Here is a 26,462-nt window from a genome sequence, read left to right as displayed (position 1 = left end):
TATACCAAAAGTAAAAGCTTTCAAATTGCTAAATAAAAAAAAGTGGAATACATTGTACAACAGGAAATTGGGAAAATATGTTAGCTAAATACATTACAGAAATGTACTTTTTGAAACCATAAATGTCAATAAAGTTGAAATAATGCAGAGACAAAGATTATTCTATAATAATTTTAATCTCTATAGTACTGTTTGGTGAATTTAATTCACAACATTAAGCAGAATAATTTTGAAGAACTATATTTACAATATGGTTATTAAATTCTATTTAGGCCATGGGTCATGCAAGAAAAAGTCTTATAGAATTCTTTATATTTAAATGAAAAGGGATATAAAGCAGAATGTCAATTTTGCCACCTCAAAATTCATAAACTGGAAATACTCTAAGATCATACAAACTGCTATGATAATCTTCCTTGATCTAGACATAAAAATGAATATAAAGGGAATAAAGAAAAAGAGAAAATGTTGAAGAATAATTATGCATCCCTTTTTTCTCACTAATCAAACTAATCAAAAAAATTAATACACATGTATTTCTCACTAATTAAACTATATCAAACATCAAACTTTGAAGCTACAACTTTAGAAGAATGCTTTAAGAAGCCAACATCTTGCAGTTTTGAGTTTATGGAAGAATTTAAACAAGGAAGCTTGTACAAATTGTTGCTATGCATTTCCAATTGCTTTAGGAGTTAAGGTAAAGGATTTTTTTTTTAATTTCAAATGCTTTGAGTTCTATGTATAAAGTTTTGAGTAAAACATACATTACTGAAAGACTTTCCTAAATTTTAATCTGTTGGGAATTTAAAAAGTGATATTAAATGTGCTACTTTGTGTCTCATACATCATAAATTTGTACTTCATTCTGGGGTGGTGGTATTCAGCTTTTACTAAATATTAATTTAGTCAAGCCATCAGCCATTTGATATTTGGCCAAAAAGTATAGTTGGCATACTTTAGATATATCCAGGAATGGAATTTTACAAGATATTGCCAAATTACTCTCCTAGGTGACTTTATCAATTTACATTCGCCAAAGTTTATAAGAGTTTCAATTTATGCAGTTTACCTTTATGAGGGTATACCAACATATTATTTTGGTTTTACTTTTCATTTCTTAATTTCTACTAAGTTAATCATTTTTTCTTATGCTTAGTGGCTGCTGAAGTTTCCTCTACTGTTAAATTGTCTTTTGCTCATATTTTTCTTTCAGGCTATTTGTTTTTCTTATTGACTTCTAGGACTCTTTTCTGTACAGTTATGTTTTACTGTCATATAAATATCTCCTTCTAAAATGTCTCATTTTTGTTTATAGTGTGTTTTGCTATAGAGATTTTTTTTGTTTGATGATTAATGATCAGGATTTGGTTAGGAAAACAGAAGCCATTTATATATTGTGACTAGCTAATATGCAATATAAGAAATTAGAGGCTTTGATGATTTTGGAAATACAAAGGGAGTGAAAGTCGGAAGACCACTGCTGGCTTTCAGGAAATCCAGAGATTCAGGAACGCTGCTGCCACATACAACCACCTGCTAGCATCACATTCCCGCCTGCAGCTGCTGGTGGAAAATAAAGTCTTCTTCATTAGTCTCACCTTTCAGCTATCATGGCACTGCCTTTAACTGGTAGAATCTAAGCATAGATCTGTGTTGGCAAGAGAGTTTGAAAAATGTAGTTGACAGGATTTTAGATTCTACACTTCAAGGAACTGCTTAGAAGGGCAGGAATGTTACGGACTATTGACAGGTTTTTGCTCATATGTCTCATTTTGGAAACCTTCTATCTTAAAGACGCAAATATTTTAGGCCACGTTTTTTTCCTAAACATCTGAAAGTTTTAATATTCACAAATAGGTATTCAAATGGCCAGATATTAATTTTATATAATGTGTAAATTAGTATATACCCTAGATATATAAGTTCAAATTTACAAAGCTTTTGTGATGTGAGGACTATGAAACTAATAATGACACCTGTTGTTCTATATGAAGAAATTTTTTTTTTTTTTTTTCCTGAGACAGAGTCTCACTCTGTTGCCCGGGCTAGAGTGCTGTGGTGTCAGCCTAGCTCACAGCAACCTCAAACTCCTGGGCTCAAGCAATCCTTCTGCCTCAGCCTCCCGAGTAGCTGGGACTACAGGCATGTGCCACCATGCTCGGCTATATTTCTCTATATATAATTTTAGCTGTCCAGATCATTTCTTTCTATTTTTAGTAGAGATGGGGTCTCGCTCTTGCTCAGGCTGGTCTCGAACTCCTGAGCTCAAACGATCCGCCCACCTCGGCCTCCCAGAGTGCTAGGATTACAGGCATGAGCCACTATGCCCGGCCTATATGAAGAAATTATATTCAATTTTATCTATGTAAATGACAAATACATAGAATTTAATTAAGAAATCTTTCTTCAGTATTTTAGTTAGAATACCTTGTGCTCTATGATGTAACATTCATCAATACTGCCTTTATTGTCTGGTTAATTTCAAAATTTAAATAATAAAGGAAATGCCAGATATATCTATTAACTAGCTTATAGGACATAGAACCCACATAAAGTAGTTTTTTTTTCTTTTTTTGAGACAAGAGTCTCGCTCTGTTGCCTGGGCTAGAGTGCCATGGCATCAGCCTAGCTCACAGCAACCTCAAACTCCTGGGCTTAAGCGATCCTTCTGCCTCAGCCTCCCAAGTAGCTGGGACTACAGGCATGTGCCACCATCCCTGGCTAATTTTTTTCTATATATATCTTTAGCTGTCCAGATCATTTCTTTCTATTTTTAGTAGAGACGGGGTCTCACTCTTGCGCAGGCTGGAACATAAAGTAGTTTTGTTGTTCCCTTATAATTTAGTTATTTTCTACTTGCATTTGCATTAAATAAATTATATAGTAAGAATATAGTTAGAGTTAATAGGTCATCTGATTATTTTTCATGGTTAACCTTGTCAACAACACAGTGGTAACTAAATTAAAGAGTTTAAATAGGATAATTTATCATATATTTATGAGGCTAGTACACAAGAAAAGGCATCACAAATTAGCTAATGCTGATCTTTAATTTGAATATAAAATTTGAAACAGCCATGGTCTGTGTAGATTATTGAATTATTTTAAGCAACAAAACTGGAAGGATCCAAATATATTTAAAGTTTTCCCTTTGGATAATGGACATTTTTCCAGTGGGTTTTCTAGTAAATTAAATGTGCGGAGGAGATAAAAAGAGAACATCTGAGCCTGGAGGTACAGCCTAATAGCTGGGCAACATGGATATTTACCAAGGTCAGCTTTTGATAAGAAAACAGTAATCCATCAAAAAGGTACAATTTTGCTTTGTAATGGATGGTTGTTAAAAATACTCAATTTCTTTTTACAGCATGAAAGTTGGGTAACTAAAAATGAGCTAAAAGAATCTGTAATGGAACATAATTTTTGAGAAACAGAGTTAAGAGACTTCGTGAAAACCTGAAAGATACTAGGACTGAGTCATTCCCTGATAATTTGATTGATAAAATAAATTCAGATTCTCAAGCATAAAAGGACAAAAGTTTCTTTGTGGAGAATTACCTTAACATTAAAGAAAGTTGTTTTACATTTACATGGACAGTTTAAAAACTGTCCATGGAATTTTAAATATAAAATATCCAAAACTTGGGTTGGGAGATGGTATAGCATAGTGGTTAAAAACATGAGTTCTAGAGGCAGAGACTCTCAGTTTAATGTCCATGTGTGCACCCATTAGCTATGTGACCTTGGAAGTAAGCTATGTTTTCCATGCTTCATATTTCTTCCTTTTCTCACTGGGGATAAAAAGAGTACCTCTATCATAGGATCATAGCTTATATCTAACAGGTGATAGATAAATATCAGCTATTATTATTTTTACTCTTATACTTAATGTCATGATAACGTTAAAGGTCTCTACATGTTTTTTAAATAAAATCCAAGCCCCACACTATAGTCCACATAGTCCCAGCCTGGTTTCCAACTTTATCTCTCTTTCTGTCCCACTCCACTTGCTTCTTCAGCTCCAGCTATACAACTCAAGCTCAGGCTGCTTTTGGGCCTTTGCACTTGCTAGTCTTTCTGCTTAGAATCCTCAGTACCCAGATCCGTATGTGGTTGTCCTTCTTTATCATTCAGGTATCAACTAAGGTGACATCTCCTCCGAGATGGAGTCTCTGAACAAATTAGCTACAGGAGTCCCATCTGCTGTGTGCTACCTATTCCATTGCCCTGTTTTAAATTATTTCTAAATGTAGTGCTTTTATCTTTTGTTCATAAGTTTTTCTTCTCTCCTGCCCTACTAAAAAGTTACTTACTTATGAGCAGAAACTTTGTCTTATTCAGTGTTCTCTTTATCCTCAGAGCATATAACATTTCACTGAGAAAAGATAAAATTTAAACCTATGAGCAGATGAATAATTTCAATAATAAATAAGTTACTAAGTTCCAGTAAAGGAGTAAAAGGGAAGATATGTCAGGTGACCAAATAGAAATGGTGTCTCTACATCTTAGCTTTGAGAGAGAGAGAGAGAGAGAGTAAAATATATCAGATTTAGAAATGCATTCTTGATATGTGTGTTGAAAGGTTGAAGGGAGTTTGGTCAAAGTATCCTATTGGGTTTTGCTGAGCTCTGTTATAGTTTTATCCAGCGCAGAGTGCTCTTTTAGGAAGGATACAGCATTACGATCTTAATTTCTGATCTATTCTTCCAACTGTAGAGGGAAATGGTAATTTTCTCTCACCTTAAGCCCTTGTACACTCTAGGAAAGACAGCTATGCCTTTATGGGTTCCTCTTCAAAGGGAAAGTAATGACTAATTTGCATTGTGTAAAGCACTTGAAAATGTGCACCATTTAGATCCTTATTTGGAGCCAGTTTCAGATTTCTCAAGAGTAAGATTAATTGACAACCATTGTTTTGAGAAGAACAATGAAGAGTAGCTTGACCCAAAGACGGAGCTGGATTCTGGGAGGTTGGAGGACTGGAAAAGTGGTGAGATTCCTTAATGGTAGTCAAGGTCTGATCAAGCTTATCTCACAGATGTTTTATATTCAAGCAGCATAGCTGTCCATACTTTAATTGCCTAATCTAACTAGAGCTGACTGAGAAAATTCTATGAAGAAAGGAGGATATCCCTCCAAAAAAACTAAATGAGATTTTTCTTGACAACTCTAAAGTTGAAGACCAAATACATTTAATTTGTTTTAGAAAAATAAAGTAATGAGAAATATTCTCCCCTCAATTATGGTATACAATTTCCATATTAGATATAAATATAATTTTATTTATCAGTGGAAGAAATTGAGATAAGCTCATACTCTTCTTAGTACAGTTGAGCTAAAACTATTAATGATGGGTGAGCCAAATGATTTTCCTTTCTAAGCACCCAAGAGTCTCTGGGCTTTTATGACACTATTAGTCATGGAAGCATATATTAATGCAATATCTTTGAACTTATTATTTTTTGGAATATCTGTAACAGCTGTACATTGTAGAATACTCTGCAAGTTGTCTTCTCAAGATCTTTCTTGTTAAGAAAACCATGATTTTGTTTCCAGATATAATCTAACCATATCAGGTACAATATCATGATGGTCTAAAGCTAAACCAATGATTTATTTACTCTGCCACATACTTGATTTTACAGCTTGCTTTGCTGGAAAATTAAGACGTAACCACATAGCCCAGTTTTGGACAAAGAGAGGTAAAGGGATGTCTAATAGTGGCTCTTTGGAGAGATTTTTGTATTCCCATTAAATGGGGTATATGTGGTATACACTACTCATTTCTCCTTTCTTCTTACCTTGAACATGCCCAGAGTGACAGTAACCAACTCGCTGACTTTGTTAAGTAATTGAGTCAACACCTGCCTACTTTATCTCTCTTCACTTTTTCTTATATGAATGAAATAAATCCTGGTTGTTTAAGCCAAAGTTGGATTTTTTTGTTACTTGAAGCCAAAAGCAAAATCTCATCCACTGTTTCCACTAGTCCATTTGCTATATTTAGCAATTATATAATAAATGGACCAATAAGACAGTTGAAATAAGTGTATTTTAAAAGCCTGTTCTAAAATATTCCCTCATTTTATCTCAGGCTAATGCAATTATGTCTACCTAAAACTGAAAATAATCAGATAATAAAATGGATAACGGGATAGAGTGTGACTATCATTAGATAGGGCAAGTGTCATTAGATAAAGGTGATAGAATAAAAGCCAATTTGTTCTGAGACTAGAATTTTGAGAAGAATCTGGGTATGTGGAATGAATTTAAATTGGATTATTTTCCTTGATTGTGCTTAGCATGTTCTTCCTAGTTTCTGTGTCTTTCCTCTTCCGATTTTTCTTGCCTGAAATATTTCCCACCATTTCTGTGAACCAACAACCCTACCTTTAGTACTACCTCCTATATGAAACATAGATATGTAGAAGAGTTGCCACTATAAACATTAGAAATAAGACTTAGGAACAAATACAATTAGTAACAGATGTGTTACTACTTCTAGAGCCCTACCAACAGAATACAACATAGAAAACAATTGTTGGTTCACAAAATTATAGGATCATTTACTGACCTTATGACATCCAGAGACACCTTGAAAATAGGCTATAAACATTTTAGTTCTAGATCTGAAGCTGAAATATTTTAGTTTCATCTATTTATAGATACACATTTGCCCTTTTTTAAAAATTGCTTTTTATAATCTTTTCCCAATTCTATAGCTTCCAATCTTCATAAACACACACATCCCATAATGAACAACTAGAGTCATAAAGAAAGGAAGAATGTCTTCAAATTTTTGTTTTTTAAAGTTTCCCTTTTTTGATGTCTTATATTTCACACTAATGAAAATAAAGTCAATGATTTTACTCATTCCAGACACTTGAGCACCCCACACCCTTTTAAATCTAGGTATGTCCTACAATTCTCAGTATCTTTGCATCAATAATCTCAAGTTACACAGATGTCATGTGTAAAGAAAATCTAGGTTTCCTCTTAAACATTTTAGACAAGAAGAAATGCAAAATGATGCAGAACAAAAAAGGGCTATTCTGTAAACATTGTGCCATTCATGGGAATATGACTTTTAAAATTAGCAGCAGCCCCGTTAGAAAATGGAGAAAGAGGGAAACATTAAAAAAAAATGTTCTGCTGAGCAGATCACACTAATTATATAATATTTGAGCAATAATACTCAATACCACTGTTTTTAGTCCATCACACAGTAATACTTGTAAACACAATTTGCTTGGACTTTCATTTGTCTTTGGTAGGGCTTCATAAGAAATCACATTGTACACACAGTTCTGAGGATTTAAAAATATGTATTCAGCATTCATTTTGTTAATTTATGTATAGCTAATGATGTAACAATTTTAACACAGGTAGGAAGAAAGCCTTGAAATAAATAGATAATCCATCAGTATTATGGACAAGGATGTTGTCATATCATGAATCATTGTATTCTCCTGTCTTCTATTTCTCATATCATTAAGATAGAATGTCTTCACAATTGATAATTTGATTCAAATTCCCTTTAAGATCTCATGTGATTATTTTTGAATCTATAATTTTTTTAACTTCCTAGTTTCTATAATAGTCCATTCATCTGACTTCTTGAGAAAATGTATAGGAGTCAGTAGATATTCTAGCAGTAAATATTTCTGAATGTTTCTACTTAATTTATTTTGCTATATAGTATTAATGAGTACTCTGAACTTCCAAGAAACAATATGATCTGATAGATTATAAATTTACTAAACACAGCCAGTAACACCTGTTTTATGAGCACTTTACTTTCTTAGTACAGTGTCTTAAACAGAGTAGAAATTCAATAAATACATCATTTGAATACAATTTATTGTTCATTGATGTAATTAGTCTGTTCTTTATATTATGGTACTGATAAAATAAATTCATTTAATTCATATAATAATTGATGTAATGCACATAACTATGGTTCTCATTATTTAAACTTCTATTTATTTAATTGTCAAAATATCTTGCTTTAGTATAATAAAATAGGTCTCTTTGAATTTATTCACACAAAACACAACAAACTAAAAGCTTTACCTACTCTTTACTGTAAAATTACCTGAAACCATCCAGTTATCACTAATGACTGACCAACAATAATCACTGCACAGGAACTGTGTGCATTTTTGCAATTGTAGATGGGAGCCCAAACATTGAATTTCCATTTCACAAAAATCTTAATTGTATTTCTTAAATATTGGATGGAGAGAATTCCACTATTTAAAAAATAAAAAAGCCCAAAGTCATAGATAATGTAACCTTTTTAAACCTTAGTGGTTTCAATTGTAAAATGGCAATAGCATTTTACAGAATACTTGTAACTTATGGGGGTTTTTGTTAGGGTGAAATAAAATTATATATATAGCAGGGAGTTATAAACTGCATATTGATTATAAAAGTGTTGGATATTACTTCATCTGGTATATTGTAATCATTTAATAGATGTTCAGCATCAGTGTTTGACCATTTTATTCTTCCAAAATACTTACTGGTATAGACAAGTTGAAAGCCTTCATCTGTCCCTTCAGAATCAGAATTAAATTCTAGCCAGAGCTGATTTGAAGTACTACTAAGTGTTAGTCCTCGCATAGATGCACCAGTAAAAGCACCTAGTAGATGAGTCGTTTTATCTTTTCCATCATAAATCTGCAAAATATATTCATAAGTAATATGTAAATGTGCCAGTAATAACCAATTTGGAACATGCATTTATATCTATGAAGAGGAAATTATTAAACCCTTTGTAAATTATTAATTCTACATAAATTTTACTCAGTACATTTCCCAAGGACAATTAAATATATTAGTTCCTACAAATATCAGGTTAAGAAAATTATAGTCCACACAGATGGTTTTAAGATTTCAAGCTTAGTAGACTCTAAGTATCATAATACTCAAATCATGTTACATAACTTTTATTCTTATTATAAAAATAATTCTTTTTTATGGCAGACCATTTAAACTTGAGAGTACCTGCATAAAAATTGATTCACAAGGCTGGTTGTTTCATTGGTTGTTTTTCTGCAACTTACTCAAGGGGACCAAACACTTGCTTTTCCAATAACATGACTAATATAAACTATATTTGCATGGGAAGGGGACCAAGATGGTGGACTAGAAGCAGCCTGCACATGCGCTCTCTGGGAGAGGATTGAAAACTGCAAGTAGATGCTCACCTACACACAGACGTTCTTACAGAGAGCATTGTAGACCATTAGAGAACCAATGGGAAACTCAGAGCAAAGGAGACAGGAATGAGGAGTTCCACCTACCAGGATCGGATGGTACCTGGAGAAGACCCCTACACATGGAGAAGGGATAAAGGAGAGAGCCCTAGGGCCCCACACATACTGCACAGACACTGCAACTCAAGCTGGGAGTGGGGGAGAGTAGCACCATGGTGGGCCTCCCTGCCGATTGATCAGGGAACTGCCTAGAGTCTGTTCAGTGAAGTCGCACCAGAGAGGGGGCTCAGCAGGAACCCAGTATTCTTCGTTCCCATTTGCCTCAGCTGACCCACTTTGACCTCTCAGATCTGGAGCTCCTGAACTACACAGGATCAGCTTCACTGCAGCTCTCTCAACATTGCCCCTTGCCAGACTAGGGAAGCAGCAGGGAGAGCAGATGAACTCTCACACCTGTGAATGGGAGTCAGGCCTCCCACATCCTTCCCCAGGGACTTGAGAAAAGCTCGAGGGGACCCACAGTAGAAGCCTCGGGGTGACATGTGTGGGAAGAGGGCCCCAGCCATCAGTGGTCCAGCACCCGCAGCCAGTACCGGACAAGTGGACAAGGCCTCTAGCCCATGTGCTACAGTGCAGAGGCCCTTGTCCCCACAGATCTGGGCAAATAGTGGTCCACACTCCCAGAGACCTGCACACCAACTGGAAGGCCACACATCCCTGGTCCTGCCCGCTGACCAGAGAAATAAGCCCCCAGGTCTTGTGTGCACTTGGAGTCCCACGCCCACACAGAAACAAGTTCCATGAAGTTAGGGATGCTCCCCAACCTGGCATGCTGATGGATAGGCCACACCCTGGTAGTACCGCTTATCCTGCAACAGAACACATACCCTGATCCTGTGTGCTGGCTGGCAGGCCATGCCCCCTCCCTTGAGTGAAGCACTGCAGGTCATGTCCCCACAGACCCACATGTTGTGCTGTGGGCACCTCCAAGTGCTAACCAGCAGAACAAGATCCCCAGCCCTCTGTGTGGGCCAGTGGGCCATACTTACATGGCACAACACAACAACACACCTGTGGTCCAGCTCTTCACCATGGACCCACTAGCCAAAAGCTAGTGAGTAAATGCCATTACACCTAGACCTGGATGGTGTGAAAGCCTACAGCCCTGACACTTGTGGCTACTGCCTAGATTGCCTTGCCAAATAGCCACTCCCACCACCATGGAGAGACTCAGGCAGGGCAATCTCCCACAACCTGCCTCAGTAGAGAAGGACACACCAAGTCCCCCACCTGACCTTCCAACAATGGACAAGGGACCAAAGCACCACTCCATATGAAGGTAGGCTAGCACTGGCCCAGGTGCTGTGATCCATCCAGGGACCTGCCAAGGTCCTGTGACCTGCATAGGTGCCAGCCAATGTCGTGCCACCTCACTCTGTGGAAAGGGACTTGTACAGCCCTGTGCCTGAGCTTCCAACAGCAGCCTAGGGACAAATACACCAATCTGAAAGAATATCCCCCTGCATTGGCTTAGATTATGACAACTACAGGAGATGGAGACAACACAGGAGAACAGGTGTGTTACAGGCTTTCAGTGCACGCATCCCTGCCTGCTGGCTCTCAGTACATCTGTCCCTCTCCTTGCCTTCTCACAAAGTAGAAGAGTTCCCAGAAAAGGAGAACAGGTGTCCTGCAAACCTATCAGGCCTGAGCTGAAAGAAGAAGTTTCAGATGAGAAGAAACCAGAAAAAAAACCCTCTGGCAACATGAAGAAATAGGCTAGTTCAACATTGCCAAAGAATTACAATAGATCCACAGCAATGGACTCACTCCAGAAGAAAATGTTGAAATGTCAGACATGGAATTCAGAATATGGATGGCAAACAAGATGAATGGAATTGAAGCGAAGTTGAAAACCAATACAAAGAAGCGAAAAAATGATTCAGGACATGAATGAAGAAAATGAAAAACGTGCTAAACAATTCACAATTGCAAAGATGTGAAAACAACCCAAATCCCCATCAATCCACGAATGGATTAGTAAACTGTGGTATATGTATACCATGGAGTATTACTCAGCTATAAGAAATAATGGTGATACGACATCTCTTTGGTTCTCCTGGAGAGAATTGGAACCCATTATATTAAGTGAAGTATCCAAAGAATGGAAAAACAAGCATCACATGTACTCACCAGAAAACTGGTTTCCCTGATCATCACCTAAATGCACATCAGGGAAGGATACCAATTGGATATCAGACTGAGACGGGGGGTGGGGGGAGGGGATGGGTGTATGCCTACATGATGATTGTGTTGCGCACCGTCTGGGGAATGGTCATGCTTGAAGGTGCTGACTTGGGGAGGTGGGGGGTGGGGGGAGGGGATGGAGGAATGACTACATGGTGAGTGCCAGGCGCACTGTCTGGAGAATGGACACGCTTGAAGCTCTGACTCAGGGGGATGGGCGGGATATGGACAATGTATATAACCTGAACTTATGTACCCCCATGATGAGCTGAGCTAAAAAAAAAAAAAGTGAAAAAAAAAAAAGAAAAACGTGCTAAAGAGATATATGACATAAGAAACGATATGAAAGAACTTAAAGAAATGAGAATTATTTGGGGAATTATAAAATACAGCAGAAAGCTTCAATAATAGGGTAGACCTAGCAGAAGAAAAAATCTCAGAGCTTGAAGACAGGTTTTTAAACTAATCCAGTCAGTCAAAGATGCAGAAAAAAGAATAAAGAAGAACAATCACTCAGAAATATGGGACTATGTGAGGAAAACAAATATATGAGGTGTAGATGTATTCTAGAGGGAGAAGAATAATAAGCAAAAAACATGGGAAACCTATTGAGAACTTTTTGATTATCATCAGAGATTCAGATATACAGATAAAAGATGGTCATCAAACACCAGGAAGACTTATAGCAAATAGGACATCCCCAAGACTCATAGTCATAAACCTGGCCAAAGTCAAAATGCGGGAGAAAATTCTACAAGCTGCAAGATGAAAGCAACAACTAACGTACAAAGGAAAATCTATCAGGCTAAGAGCAGATTTCTCAGCAGAAATCTTACAAGCCAGAAGGGACTGGGGCCTCATTTTTCACCATCTTAAACAAAACATCTGTCAGCCAAGAATTTGGTAACCTGCAAAACTAAGTTTCATAAATAATGGAGAAATAAAGAGGTTTTCAGACAAGCAACACTGAGGGAATTTGTCACTAGGAATTCATGAGTATGTGGATTGATGCCACATCTGTGCAATTGTGAATTGTGCTGCAATAAACACAAGAGTGCAGGTGTTTTTTTTGATAAAATGACTCCTTTTCCTTCAGGTAGATAGCCAGCAGTGGGATTGATGGATCAAATGGTAGGTCTATTTTTAGTTCTCTGAGTCATCTCCATATTGTTTTCCATAGAATTTGTACTAATTTACATTCTTACCAACAGTGTATAAGTATTCCCTTTTCACTGAATCCACACCAACCTCTATTGTCTTGTGACTTTTTAATAATGGCCATTCTGACAGGGGTAAGGTTAGGTATCTTAACTGTAGTTTTAATTTGAATTTCCCTGATGATTAGCAATGTTGAGCATTTTTTCATATATTTGTTGGCCATTTGTAAATCTTCTGTTGAGAAATGTTTGTTTGTTCATGTCTTTTGCCCAGTTTTTATTGTTTTTGTTTCTTGCTGATTTGAGTTCTTTGTAGATTCTGTATATTAGACTTTTGTCAGATGTATAGTTTGTGAATACTTTCCTAGTCTGTAGGTTGTCTATTCACTCTGTTTATTATTTCCTTTGCTGTGCAGAAGCTTTTTAATTTAATTAAGTCACATTTATTTATTTTTGCTTTTGCTGTATTTGCCTTTGGGATCTTACTCATAAATTCTTTGACTAGATTGCTATCTAGGAGAGTTTTTCCTGTGTTTTTTTCTAGAATCTTTATGATTCCATGCCTTACATTTAAGTCTTTTATACATCTTAAAGTAAATTTTGTATCTGGTAAGAGATATGAGTCCTGTTTTACTCTTCCACATGTGGCTATCCAATTTTCCCAGCACCATTTATTGAATAGAGTTTCCTTTCTCCAGTGTATATTGTTGTCTGCTTTGTAGAAGATCAGTTGGTTGTAGGTAGATGGCTTTATTTCTGGGTTCTGTATTCTGTTCCACTGGTCTATGTCTCTACTTTTATACAAGTATTATGCTGCTTTGGTTACTATAGCCTCGTAGTATAATTTGAAGTCAAGTTATGTGATGCCTCTAGATTTGTTCTTTTTGCTTAGGATTGCTTTGGCTCTTTTTTGCTTCCAAATGAAGCTGAGAATTTTTTTTCTAGATTTGTGAAATATGATATTGCTATTTTTATGGAGATTTCATTGAATCTGTAAATCACTTTGGGCAGTATGGACACTTTAACAATGTTGATTATACCAATCCATGAGCAAGGGATGTTTTTCAATTTGTATGTGTCATCTGCAATTTCTTTCATCAGTGTTCTGTAGGTCTCCATGCAAAGTTCTTTTACCTCCTTGGTTAAGTGTATTTTTAGTTTTTTTTTTTTTTGTAGCTATTATGAATAGTATTGATTACTTTATTTGACTCTCAGCTTAACTGTCATTAAATATTAGTATATAGAAATGCTACCAATTTGTGTACTTTAATTTTATAACCTAAGACATTACTGAATTTATTTAGCAATTCCAGGAGTCTTTTGGTGGAGTCTATGGGATTTTCTAGATACAAGATAATATCATCAGCAAACAGGGATAGTTTGAAATCCTCTTTCCTGATTTGGATGCTCTTTATTTCTTTCTTTTACCTTATTGCTCTGGCTAGGACTTACAATACTATATTGAATAGAAGTGATGACAATGGGCACACTGGTCTTGTTCCAGTTCTTAGGGGGGATGCTTTAACTTTTCCCAATTCAATATGATGTTGGCTGTGGGCTTGTCATATATGGCTTTTATAATTTTAAAGTATGTTCCTTCTGTACCTGGTTTGTTGAGGGTTTTTTTATCATGAAAGAGTGCTGTATTTTACCACATGCTTTTTCTGAATCTATCGAGATGATCACGTGGTCTCTATTTTTGTTTCTGTTTCTGTGTTGAATAATATTTATTGATTCAAATATGTTAAACAATCCTTACATCCTGAGATGAAACCCATTTGACCATGGGTGGATTTGTATAGTAATGATCAAGTCAATAATATTTAACTCATAACTAAAATCCTTCAAATGTATTCAAATATATGAAAATATAAAGGCAACAAGGTAGGATAAAGCAATGAAACCAAAGACAAACTACTTTTAAAGTATGAATGCAAGCACATAAATAAGAAAACAAAACAAAGTATGCCTTTTGTTCAAAAGTAAACTTAGAGTACAGAGTGATTAAATTGGGTCTGACCGGAACCATGTAAAACTTTCATTTCAGACTGTTACTTTTCATATTTTTATTATAATTAAAATCAGGATCTTTAAGTATGTTTTATTTATTTGGGCCTATTGTCCTTTTTCTTTTTCTTTTGTTAAAAATATAGTAGTAGTAATCCTATATTGATTTAAGAATATCATAAAAGGCATTGCGGGCTTCTACAATGTGAATGAAACTCTTTGACGAAACTCTAATTCCTTAAAAGGTTGCAATTCGTCTGGTTGTATTACACCAGAACACTAGAACTTATTATTGCCATGTTTTAATTATCAAACCTTTTGTAATGAATCAGGGCCTGAAATTAATTATGGTGTACAGACCCTCCTAAATCTAGTAGGTCAAACACTATTATGACAATGCTTATCAACACTCAAAACTCTTGCTGTTGTGAATGATATAATACATGCATGATTAGAAAACATATTCCCACTCATTTCTCTAATGCATTAGCAAGTAATGTGTTATCTGAATCCAAAAGCAGAAACTCAGTAAAAAAGTAAAATAGAAACAGAGAAATTACACATGCACACGTGTATAATCATACGAACCTCCAAATTGTTCCTCTTCTTAAATACTACAATTTTCATTTTTGGCCATTTGTTTCATAGGTTGATTTTAAAATTTAAATAAATTTTTCTAAATGGTGAAGTAGATATCAAAGTTTAAATAAAGAAAGAATAATTTTTACAGTGGTTAATCAAAAAGGGCTCTATTTCAAAACTTCTTATATTCCCTCTGAAAATAATTTAAAACAGAGCCAACAACTGTTGTTTGTATAGAATTATTTAGGTTTTTGAAATAGCTATATAATGTGTTCTCAATTATACGAGCTAGTGTATTTTAGTGAGAGAGCTGGGGGCACAATGAAAAGTCAGCTTTTCTGTGGCATTAGCTTTTTGGTTGAACAACAGAGCTAACATCCCAACTCTACATTAAAGTTCTGTGGCTTTTCACAAACCATTTCATTTTTCTGACCCTTAGTATGGGATAAGGTGAAGCGTTTTATGAAGCCTAACATTCCTACATAAATGGACATTTAGAGAGTGCTTTTGAGGGAAGACTTACAAGATTACCAGTGAACAACAAGTTGGCAGATATATGTGATAGACATATGAAATCACTGATGTGTTCAAATATATTTAACAACCAGCTTTCAAACTGGTGAATGTATATATACTCATACATAGTTTTTTAAAGATAACTTTTATTGATATAAAGAGAGATTGACAAACTTTTTCTGAAAAGGGCTAGATAATAACTATTTTAGGCTTTGTAGGGTACACCTGTATCTGTCACAACTACCCAATCCTGTCACTGCAGCACAAGAGCAGCCATAGACAGTGTGTAAATGAATGGACATGGCTTTCCCACAATAAAATTTTTTCTTATTAATACAAAACCAGGTGTCAAGCCCAATTTGGCTCACAGATGGCTGTTTTCCAACCCCTGATTTTAGGGAGGTATAGTATGCAATTTATAAAAAAAGAATAAAATATTAAATATTTATGATTATAAATTTCATATAGCTAATTTGTTCTTACAGAATGCTTTCATTGTTTATGCCAAAATTTTGTATATGCAATTTATGATTGCAACTGACAAACACAAATAGTTCCTAAATGAATATTGCTTGATTTTTTTTTATGATAAGTTAGAGGAAAGTGAAAAATCAAAAACATGATTATGTCAGAACTTTACTGGTTTATAAATGACATAAGCAAGTTCTTTATTTAACTGAATAACAGCTTTCAAATACTAGAAAAATGTTTCTTCAATATTTGTGCTGTTTACACTATAATGGCTACAGATACAACCCATTTCTACTTAAGTCTATATAATAAACAAAACAATAAATCAAGCCAAGATTTGTAGTGTTTGCCAGTTTCTGTGGTATAAACACCCTCTATGGCCAATATTAATCCATCAATGTGATATCACTGACTGTGGAGTTGGGATGTAGTATTCATGGTGTACCTCTTCACATCTCTATCTCTTCTATTTCTACACATAAATAACCTCAAAAGCACAAATAGTAAGAAAAGTAGTAAAGTACTTAGGAAATGAAAAAATGCACTTATTGTTTTTGTTTTTCATATAATTTAAGTCAATTTAATTATAATTTAATTACAATCTAATAGTAATGGAATTTAATTTTTAGTAATGGTTATGTTCAACAATCAGCTCTCAAAATTACCTAAAATTTAACAATAGGCTCTCACAAGCAGTACTGTCAAAGACTCGCACATAGATGGTAAAGAGACATGAAAATAATACATTTTAGGAAAAAAAACTGGTTACTAACTTTCTTATATCTCTAAAAGAATGTTATTAATCAAGTCCTTCAAATATCTAATTTTTCATTAATGTGACATAATTTCTTCTACCCCTTTCTCCCCTAGACTCTCAAAACCAATTTTGAGTTATTTTACTCCTCTCCATGATCATCCATTTAGTCTACATATTGCATAAGAAATAACTTTTTAAACTACACAATGCCAACTGTGGTAAAAAGATTGCCTTAAACTTTGTCACTGCTCCATTCTTTTACATAAACATGGTGCTTATTCTTTATTTGAAAGTAACAACAAACACAGCAATAATGAAAACAGAAATAGTATTTCTAATTGGCATTCAGTTTCCATCCTATCAGGCTGACAATGGGAACTATTTACTGTTGATTGCTTAGTGATTACATAATAACAAACCTCTCCTACATATGTTAATTGAAAGAATTAATTAGATTACATATTACAAGTGAGGGTGAGGGAAGAGGTTTAATATTCTTCCTGCCATATCCTACACCTATTGAAAAGAATAAAAGAATATATTCTCATCTGATCCCAAAGAAAGAGTCCCTAGATGACTTCAGAGGAGAATGAATGAGTTAGGTTTTGATTTAGGTCTCTACGACAGGATCTTGCATCTTACCCATTTTGGGAGGCACAATGACAGAACCCAAAGAGTTGGACAATGAAGGCAACGTGTACCTGGCTTTCCATATGGAAGTTTGCAAAATCCGTAGAAATTTACATGCTTGCAGAAAAGAGGTAGGAAAGAAATAGCTACGTGTGGTTGGTGAGGCAACTGCGACTGAACCAGACAAATGAAATTCTGATGTAACTAAGCATCACATACAGAGTAACCAAAAAGCGTTTGTCATCCATGAGGTTGAGAGCAGAGCAGAATATGCTACCAAGAGATGGGGGATGCAAAGAGATTTTTCAGTTGAGATAACTAGGACCTGGTAGTGGATGGCCAATTGCACTGATGACTGTAGACCAAGCAGGAAAAGGGAAAGCTCAGAGGCTGCTGCCACAAACAGATGACGTCCTAGGACAAAATGCACTTTTCATTCTTGACATTTTGATGTCTTGATGCCAAAGTATGTGGCAGATCTTGAATTGGCAAATGCAGAATTGACTGGGTTTATTTTAAATTGACCTATATTGATTTTCCCACTGTCCAGTGGAAAAAAGTTTGAACATAAAAATTAGGTCATTTATAGAAAAATCTTAATAGGCAATATTTCTTGAAAATTTTGATTCAGCCTCTGAAATGTATTCCTACTACACTACAATTCACTGAGCACTTCCAGAGGCAGGCACTGTGCTAAGTGTTTTATAAGTATCATTTAATTTTAAAACATCATCTAGTTTAATCATTATAACACTCCTGAATGTAGGTTTTTATTATTATCAGAATGTTTTAAGTGAGGAAAATGAGCTTTAGAAATATTGAGTAAGTTTTCAAAAATTGTGTAACTATTAAGTGACAGGTTTAGGATTTGAACCTAGGTCTACTTGACTCTAAATCCCATTCTTAAAACAAAATAAGTTTTTGGAAGAATGATCCAGAGCACAATATATCTGCAAAGGTTAGAATAAATTTGCTCAATTGATTGAGTAGATATGTTTATCTAATAATATACCACCAAATATGACTCTGGATTTTTAAAGCTATATTTGGACAAAATAGCATGGCAAAGGGGGAGATATTTAAAATTACCTCTGTCATGTAAAAATATATTCTCAGATTAGAAATAATAAAAATAATAAAAATTAAAATTAAATAGAAAAAAATAGGTTTCTCTTGCTTTACATAGAAAGTAGCTGGAATTATTTAGTAAATTTGTTCTTTCTAGGAGAAAAAATATTATATGACAAGGATTGTTCCTTGGTGCTGGAGTTAAAGTGGAATTAGACAGGGAGAGTTCCTTCTGTCTAATGGCATACATTCTACTGGGGAAGACAAAGTAAAGAAATAAACTATGCATATATAATATGTCAGGTTGTGATTAGAGCTATGAAGAGGATTAAACCAGGTTAATGATATGGAGAGAGATGGTGGAGGGGAGTTTTACTAATTTATATAGACATCTCATGTTTGATAAGATGACATTTGAGCAGAACTATGAAGGAAAAATGAAGGCTAGAACCATGTGGATATAGTAAGGAAGAATATTCAAGCAGAAGAAATAGCCTGAGCAAAAGGTCTGGGATTAGAGCATGCTTGCTATATTTGAAGAACAGCAATGAAGCTATTATGCCTGGAGTAGAGTGAGCTAGAGGAAAAGGGGCAGGAGAAAAGGTCAGAGACATTACAATTAGACCAAATCACAGGGTCATCTAAGCCATGGTAAGGGCTTCAGATTTTATTTATTATAATAGGATAAAAAACATAAAAAGGTTTTTAGCCAAAAAATAACATGAAAAAGGGTCACTTTGGTTGTTGGATTGGAAATAGCCCATAGGGTGTGCTATCATCTCCATGTTTATGTCCACCGCTCCCCCCTCCCTGCTAAAATTGATATGTTAAAATCTTAACCCCCAAGGTGATGATATTAGGGGGTATTATAAGGTGATTGGTCATGAGAGAAGATATCTCATAAATGGAATTAATGTCCTTGGAAAGGAGACCCCAAAGACCTCATTTGCCTCTTCCACCATGTGCGGTAACAGTGTAAAAATGGCAGCTTTGTGGAAGAGGGCCCTTACCAGATATGAAGTATGCTAGTGCCTTAATCTTGAACTCACCAGCCTCCAGAAATTGTGAGAAATAAATGTCTGTTGTTTATAAGCCATTCAGTCTATGGTATTCTAACAGGATGAATGGACTTAGCCATGGTGAAAGCAGGGTGACCACTTAAAAACAATGTCAGTAATCAAAGGTGAGAAATGATAGTAGTTTACACCAAGGAATTTATAGGAGTGAGAAGTGATTGATTCTGGAAATATTTTGAAGGAAAGAACCACATAATTTGCAGATAGACTCTATGCAAAGTGTAAAAGAAAAATGGAAGAAAGGATGAACTCAACTTCATCCTTGAGTAACTGGTTTCTACTTGCTAAAATGGAGAAAAATGAGGAGAGGGGAGATGTATGATTTGGACAGATGAACTCTGAAATGCCCATTAGTTATTCAAGCAGAAATAATGAGTAGATCATTTAGATAGAATCTAGATTTCAACATAGGTCAGAGCAGGAGATTTTGTATAGGTTGTGTTGCTCTGTTAATGTATTTTAAGGCATATATGTTTCAAAGTTTATTCTTAAAAATGTGAACATTAAAGTTTTTTAAACAAAACACAGTTCATATGTCTTTTCATATTTCTTAAAGTTGCAGTGTCAAGTAAAATCTAAACGTACCTATGGCATGCCTTTAAAGTTTTCAAAAAAATGTAAGTGGCATCCAGCAAAATTATTACTTAACCCACTCATATTCCTGTGTGAAAACATTAATAATTGAAGGCATCCATAGTGCAAAAGTTTCCTACATAATAATCGATAGGAAGAAGAACCTATCCTACATATTTGTTCTATCACCATTATAAAAACACACAATTAGCCAAGGTTTTTCACAGAAACAAGGAGAAAGATTAAAATACCATTAAGTAAGCAAATGGAAAAATAATATGTTCTTAAATGATCATTCTGTTCCATTTTTGTTCAACTAAGAATATATGAGGCGAAATTTCCTTTCCAGTTTCGACTTTAGGCTAGAATCGCCACTGGCATTATTTATTTATTTATTTTTTGCTGCCTTCTTATGGCTAAAAAATGTTCTGTCTGCCCAAGGAGGATTTCTTGGATGCTGTTTAAAATTATTTATTAGCTTCTGACACATGACACAAGTGCAAAAGAAAATTTTATATGAAAATTTATCTATCTGGTATAAAGTTAAGGACTCAAACTTATCTACTAATATTAAACACATGTTTACTATAGTTTCTGTGTGATATAGATTAATAGCCAGGCTAGCTCATAGATCTTATCTATGCATTGATGAATTTTTCCCCCATAGTTAGCTTGAATATAAAAGTACTGTCTCAGTTCTACGTGCAAGCTTCCTATTAATCTCAATGTTGACTCCAATTTAGCAAACATAACTTATTTTAACAAGAAAATTCCAACAAAGAACTGGAGGTAAAAGAATTTTATATAGTGAATTTTGTTTCCTGTTGGGTAAAGGTTCAGAAAACAGAAATGCATATATTGGTCCTAAATTAATGTTAAAATTCTATACATGTAGATGTACTGCAGGAAAATTTTCCCCAAAGTTTTATACAAATTTTATAAGCATACAGTATTATTTGTGTTAGAGATCCATTGATTATCATCAAATGAGATTACTTTTAAAAGAAGAAAATAACCAACAATGTTAAAATCACTGCTTATACAAGAATCTCCCTCCCCCCTGCCAATCCGGGACATCATAACTTTTTTTCAAGATCTGTGAAAACAGAAATGTACTGAATTTCTTACCTGGCTTAAGAAAATTTTAACAATTAGGACAAAAGGTACATAATTATTTTTAAAATATTTAAATGTGATTTTCTAGAAATATTTATTTTTATTTAAATAATAAATATAAACTATATTTACCAAAATACTTACATTGCAAACTATAAATCAGCAACTATGAAAATATTTATTTGCCAAAAATTTTATCTTTTAAAAGATAGGACATTTGATTATTTCAAGCTTTTAAAATAAATTAGTAATGTTTACAACAAATATCTATTATCAACTAAGTATCTTTTTATTAATTTGTAGATACTGATTTATTAGGTTTATGTATTCATGAAATTGATTTGTAGTTATAAATGTAAAGACTTACTCATATAACATTCAGAGATAAATAAGTTACCTGATAGACATTAGAGTAAAAACAAAAATAAATCATCATGTTTCTTAAAAAAATAATCATTCATGATTTAATCATGTTTTATGTATAATATTTATTAGACTAAATATTTGGCACAAAAATTTTATTTTGGTATTATCAAAACATTAAAATTTGTGTATCATAAAATAAAAATTTACCTTTCATTATAAATAAGCATTGGAAACAGAACATTTTCTTTCAACGTAAATAATGATAGGAAAATGGGTATTAATGTATAATTTTGAATGTATGAATGGTAGAATCAACTTATGGTTGATTATATATACATATACATATATGTACGTGTATATATTTATTTATTAATGTATACTTAATGACTAAAATGATCAAAATATAAGTATGTCTGAGTTTACCTACCTTAAGAACATCTCCTTGTGCTAAATGAAATGTTCTGGCTGAAATATTGATGCCCTTTCCTGCTTGAACCTGAATACTATAAATGCATTCATGGTTGTTTTCATAGTTGAGTGGATAATTTGGAGAGAGCAAAATTCCTTCATTATTTGTTGCAGATGCACCACATTCAGCTGCAGGTAAAACAGAATATTGAAGTACAGTTTAATAGAAAGCATTATCATTTTCAAGTAATGTCATGTATGGAAGTGTAATGCATTTTATTTTACCTAGAGCCTAACAGGAAAATGATATATAGAATGGCTATGTATTGTAGATGATTTTTTCCCTCCTAAAATAACATATGGGAAGAAAGGACTACTGCCCATGGAGAGGATATGTGTATATAAATGGAAATATACAATAGTTTCAGTAATTTTTCCCCTGGATAAAAGGATAGCATGGGAAAGGATCAGAGCAAAATATTTTAATGCATTTTGAGTTTGTGGATCTCTGATTAGTTTAAAACATTTCATTTTATGATTTAACTCTTTTAAAGTATAATAAAAGTAAAGAAATTTGAATTTTGCTTTTGAATGATTCCAATTTGATCCCCTTTTTAACTTTTTAATTGAATTGATCCCTTTTTCTCCCAATACTCATCATTTCCTTGATCCAACAACTTTAGTAATAAAAAGTGAAGCAAATAGCACATTGTCTTTGAAAACTGATATAATTGTTAAAGCCCATTTGTTATAACACTTAACCAATAATTGTAACAGATTGGGAATCTTTGGAAATTGTATCATCTTTCTCAGCTTAAAAGACAGACTGAATTAAGCCATTCTTATAATAAATATATGCTACTGCTAACCCTCCAGGTCTAATTTTGCAAAATTTGAGAAAGTGTTCTACCATTTGTGAAGAACTGAGAATTTCTCAACAAATTTAGTTCAAATTTAATTTCAATTTATTACAATATAAAAATCTTGTGACAATATTGCAAAACCAAACATTAAGTCCTTATAATTCTTAAATATGTTTCAAAAATGCAAGGGACTCGGTTTTCTATCTTATCTAATAACTTGCTTCATATTACCAAACCATAGGGTAGGAATATTTATATTTTCAAAGATTTAAGTAAAAATTTTAAAAAAAGCAAGTCATTATTTTCCAGAAATAATATTGTAAAAATAATGATTTATGGAAACAGAGGAAGTAGACAACAAGGTGAAGGATAATGAATGCTTTACCTTTTAAGGGCTTAAACATTAACAAAAGTAAAGCAAAAAAAAAAAAGTCTAATGAGGAAATCAAAATGATTAAGAAGAAGCAGTTAGTATAATATCAACATCATGTGAATAATAAAAACTAATGGTATAATGCTAACAATCAACCAGTCACATGAGGAATAATACACAATAGAGGGTTCCTCCAAATTCCTTTTAAAGTAAAAGAAAAAAATCATAGACCTTCAAGATTGATTTAAATTATTTTTATTTTAATGTCACTTAAACATGCTCGAACAAAAATAGATACGTCCTTATGCTTTTAGCTGTATACAATTATAATACCAAAACTACTTTACAAATACAGGAACAAATGACAAAAACAACAAAATTAAAAATAGCAACATGTATTTAATGTAGCATAAGATTTTGTTTTCCTGAAATGAAATCACCTTTGGCTATGTGGATCAGGAACCAGCTGCTAGAATATAGGCTTTTAGAGTTTGCTACGTCTTTAATTATGCTATACTGTGTAATGACTCAATTCTCCCTCATCTTATGCCTTTGTGAACTGCTGAGAAACTTTCTTCTGTATAGGACCACATGATGCCGTGCATCTTTCACCTAGTGGGAACCATTTACATTTTAAATCTGCCTTATTTCTTTCTCATTAGCTTATTAAATCTAGGTAGGCCTGTGGGGGTATGAAGACAAACATAACTGAGATCATACAGATGATCCAGAATGCACATATGTTTTTATCAGTTAGATTATTTAGAAGAAAGTGCAGTTTTAAATTATTTTATAAAATCAGAAAGTTTTGAAAATGTGTTCTTAGATGTCAATTTGCAAAATATTGATACCATGATTAAGAGCTCAGACATTAAAAATCAGAGTTTTAGGTTAAAAATTTAGCTCTGTTTTTTCCTAGTTATAGGGCTTTGGAAAATTATTTATTCCCTTTAAGCCTCAATATTGTTATTAGTACAATGAAAATAATACCTTCCTCATAGAGATTTATGCGTGTGTGTCTACATATAGATAGATAGATATGTAGATGATGCATGTTGAGCATTTAGCACAATCTTGGCTTACAAGAGCTCAATAAATTAAAGTTATAATTATGAATATTTTAAGTATTAGATATTATATATCATGATAACATTTATAGTGATATCATGATATATATACATCTATATATGCTAGAAAAATTTTCAAAAATGAAAAAGAAGGTTGGAATACCTATCTTGTCTCTAATGTGATGAAATCTATACAGGTATAGAAAAACATTTTTCTATAAAAAGCCAGAGGGACTCTTCTTAATTTTGAAGTATCATTTATGATATCAAAATTATTTTAACAACTTATATAAATTGAGCAAAACACCCCATACCCCCCAAAAAACAAAGCCAAGTTATAAGTGACTTCAACTGCCCTTTAAAATATACTCATAATTTAAGTTCTCAACATTACAATAGACAGTAAGTGCCTTCTGCCAGAAATTTTATTGGGTTTATACTGTATAATTTTAAAAAGACTTGCCTTTTATATTAAAAAGAAACTTTTTTATATTTTACTATTTTTGTTTATTTAAATTGGCTATAAATGATATCTACTTGGTGAAATAAAATCATGACTTTCTACAGAATAGAAGAATTAAAAGATAATTTGGATTAAATTAGCACCTTTCTCATTTAATCAGTACTAACTATATAAGTGTGGGAACCAATGCAAAATGAAAATGCAATGCCCCTTGTTGAACAAGTAAGAATTTCAAAAGACCAATGGAACATTAAACCAAGTAAGGGACCTTCTTAGCGTGGAGCCCTGTGTGACTGCAGAGGTTTCACATTCATGAAGTTGAATCTGCATTTATTTCTCATGTCATTCCTGCAAGGTAAAACTTACTTTCTCCACTTTTATAGGTGAAGACACCAAAGTGAGCTTTCTTGCTAAAATCAAACAAATAGTTTGTATGAAAGCTGGGATTTACAGTCATCTATCATTGTCCATGGTGTAAAAAGGGTGAATGTACAATTTCTCTTTCAGATTAAAATACTTTTTTAGTGTGAAAGGAGGCATTGTTAATAATTATGTTAATTATCCTAAACAAAAGGTGTAAATTGAGACTATGCCAGGTAAACTAGTACATCTAGTACATAAGGTCACTTTTTTCTTTATAATTTAACTGCTGCCCACACTATTCAAGGATATCCTATTAAAATTAAGAGGATTATTATATGTGGGCTGGGGTTTGTCGTGAGGGTCAGAATGCATTCATCCCACATATAATTTATAAATATATATTCTATTACACATAATTTAAATGTTCAGAATGATTACCTCATCTCAAGGGAAGATATTGAAACAGAAAATAAAAATCTGTTCAGAATATTCTACTTACATATACAGGAAAATGCACACATTTATTTTTTCAATAAGTGTTTTAATAAAATTTTTTTACCAGCAGTAGGTTATGGAGGAATTTATTTAGCCACAATACCAAACTCCAGGAGCTAGCTGCTTAATAAGGAATTAATTTTACATGGAAACTGATCTTTGATTTAATCTTTGATTTTAAAATATACCAAGCACTGGCTTTCGGTACTCAATTTAGGACTAACATTTGCCCAGTACAGTTCTCTTTCAGCACTTTAGCTATAGCAGTCTTGCTTGCCAACCAGATTTGAACTAGGTCTAATTTTGAAATTAACAAGAAACTTTGCACAGTTTGACCATATGCCCAAGTCAAGCAATGAGCATGCTTCTAGCCCTTCTCTGTAAAAAGCTGAAATAATGAATTGTGAAAAAATATAAAATCTGAAGCAAACAATAGTAAGTTAGAAGTTTGAATCAGTAATTAAAAATCTCCCATCAAAGAAAAGCCCAGGATCTGATGGTTTCACTGTTGAATTTTTCAAATATTTAAAGAAAAATTAATACCAATCCCAAAAAAACTGAAGAGGAAGAAACACATTCAAACTCATTTTAGGAGGCCAGTATTACCCAGCTACCAAAGCCACATATGGACACTAAAAAA

The 26,462-nt window shown here is 33.7% G+C and overlaps 1 protein-coding gene across 3 annotated transcripts in view; it reads right to left on the bottom strand.

Moving 5' to 3' along the window:
• CSMD3 (CUB and Sushi multiple domains 3) overlaps positions 1–26,462 on the bottom strand; it is a 1,082,068-nt gene that overhangs the window by 291,538 nt on the left and 764,068 nt on the right. For all 3 annotated transcript variants that reach the window (XM_045561854.1, XM_045561855.1, XM_045561856.1), the window contains 2 exons: positions 22,218–22,387; positions 8,529–8,685 (listed from right to left, as the gene is read on the bottom strand). In XM_045561854.1, coding sequence (XP_045417810.1) covers positions 8,529–8,685; positions 22,218–22,387 — 327 coding nt within the window. The remainder of the gene's footprint in view (positions 1–8,528; positions 8,686–22,217; positions 22,388–26,462) is intronic.

Source organism: Lemur catta, chromosome 9 (assembly GCF_020740605.2).
Source record: "Lemur catta isolate mLemCat1 chromosome 9, mLemCat1.pri, whole genome shotgun sequence".
NCBI lineage: Eukaryota > Metazoa > Chordata > Mammalia > Primates > Lemuridae > Lemur > Lemur catta.
Note: the sequence above shows the minus strand (reverse complement) of the source record. Positions and strands in the feature narration are given on the sequence as shown.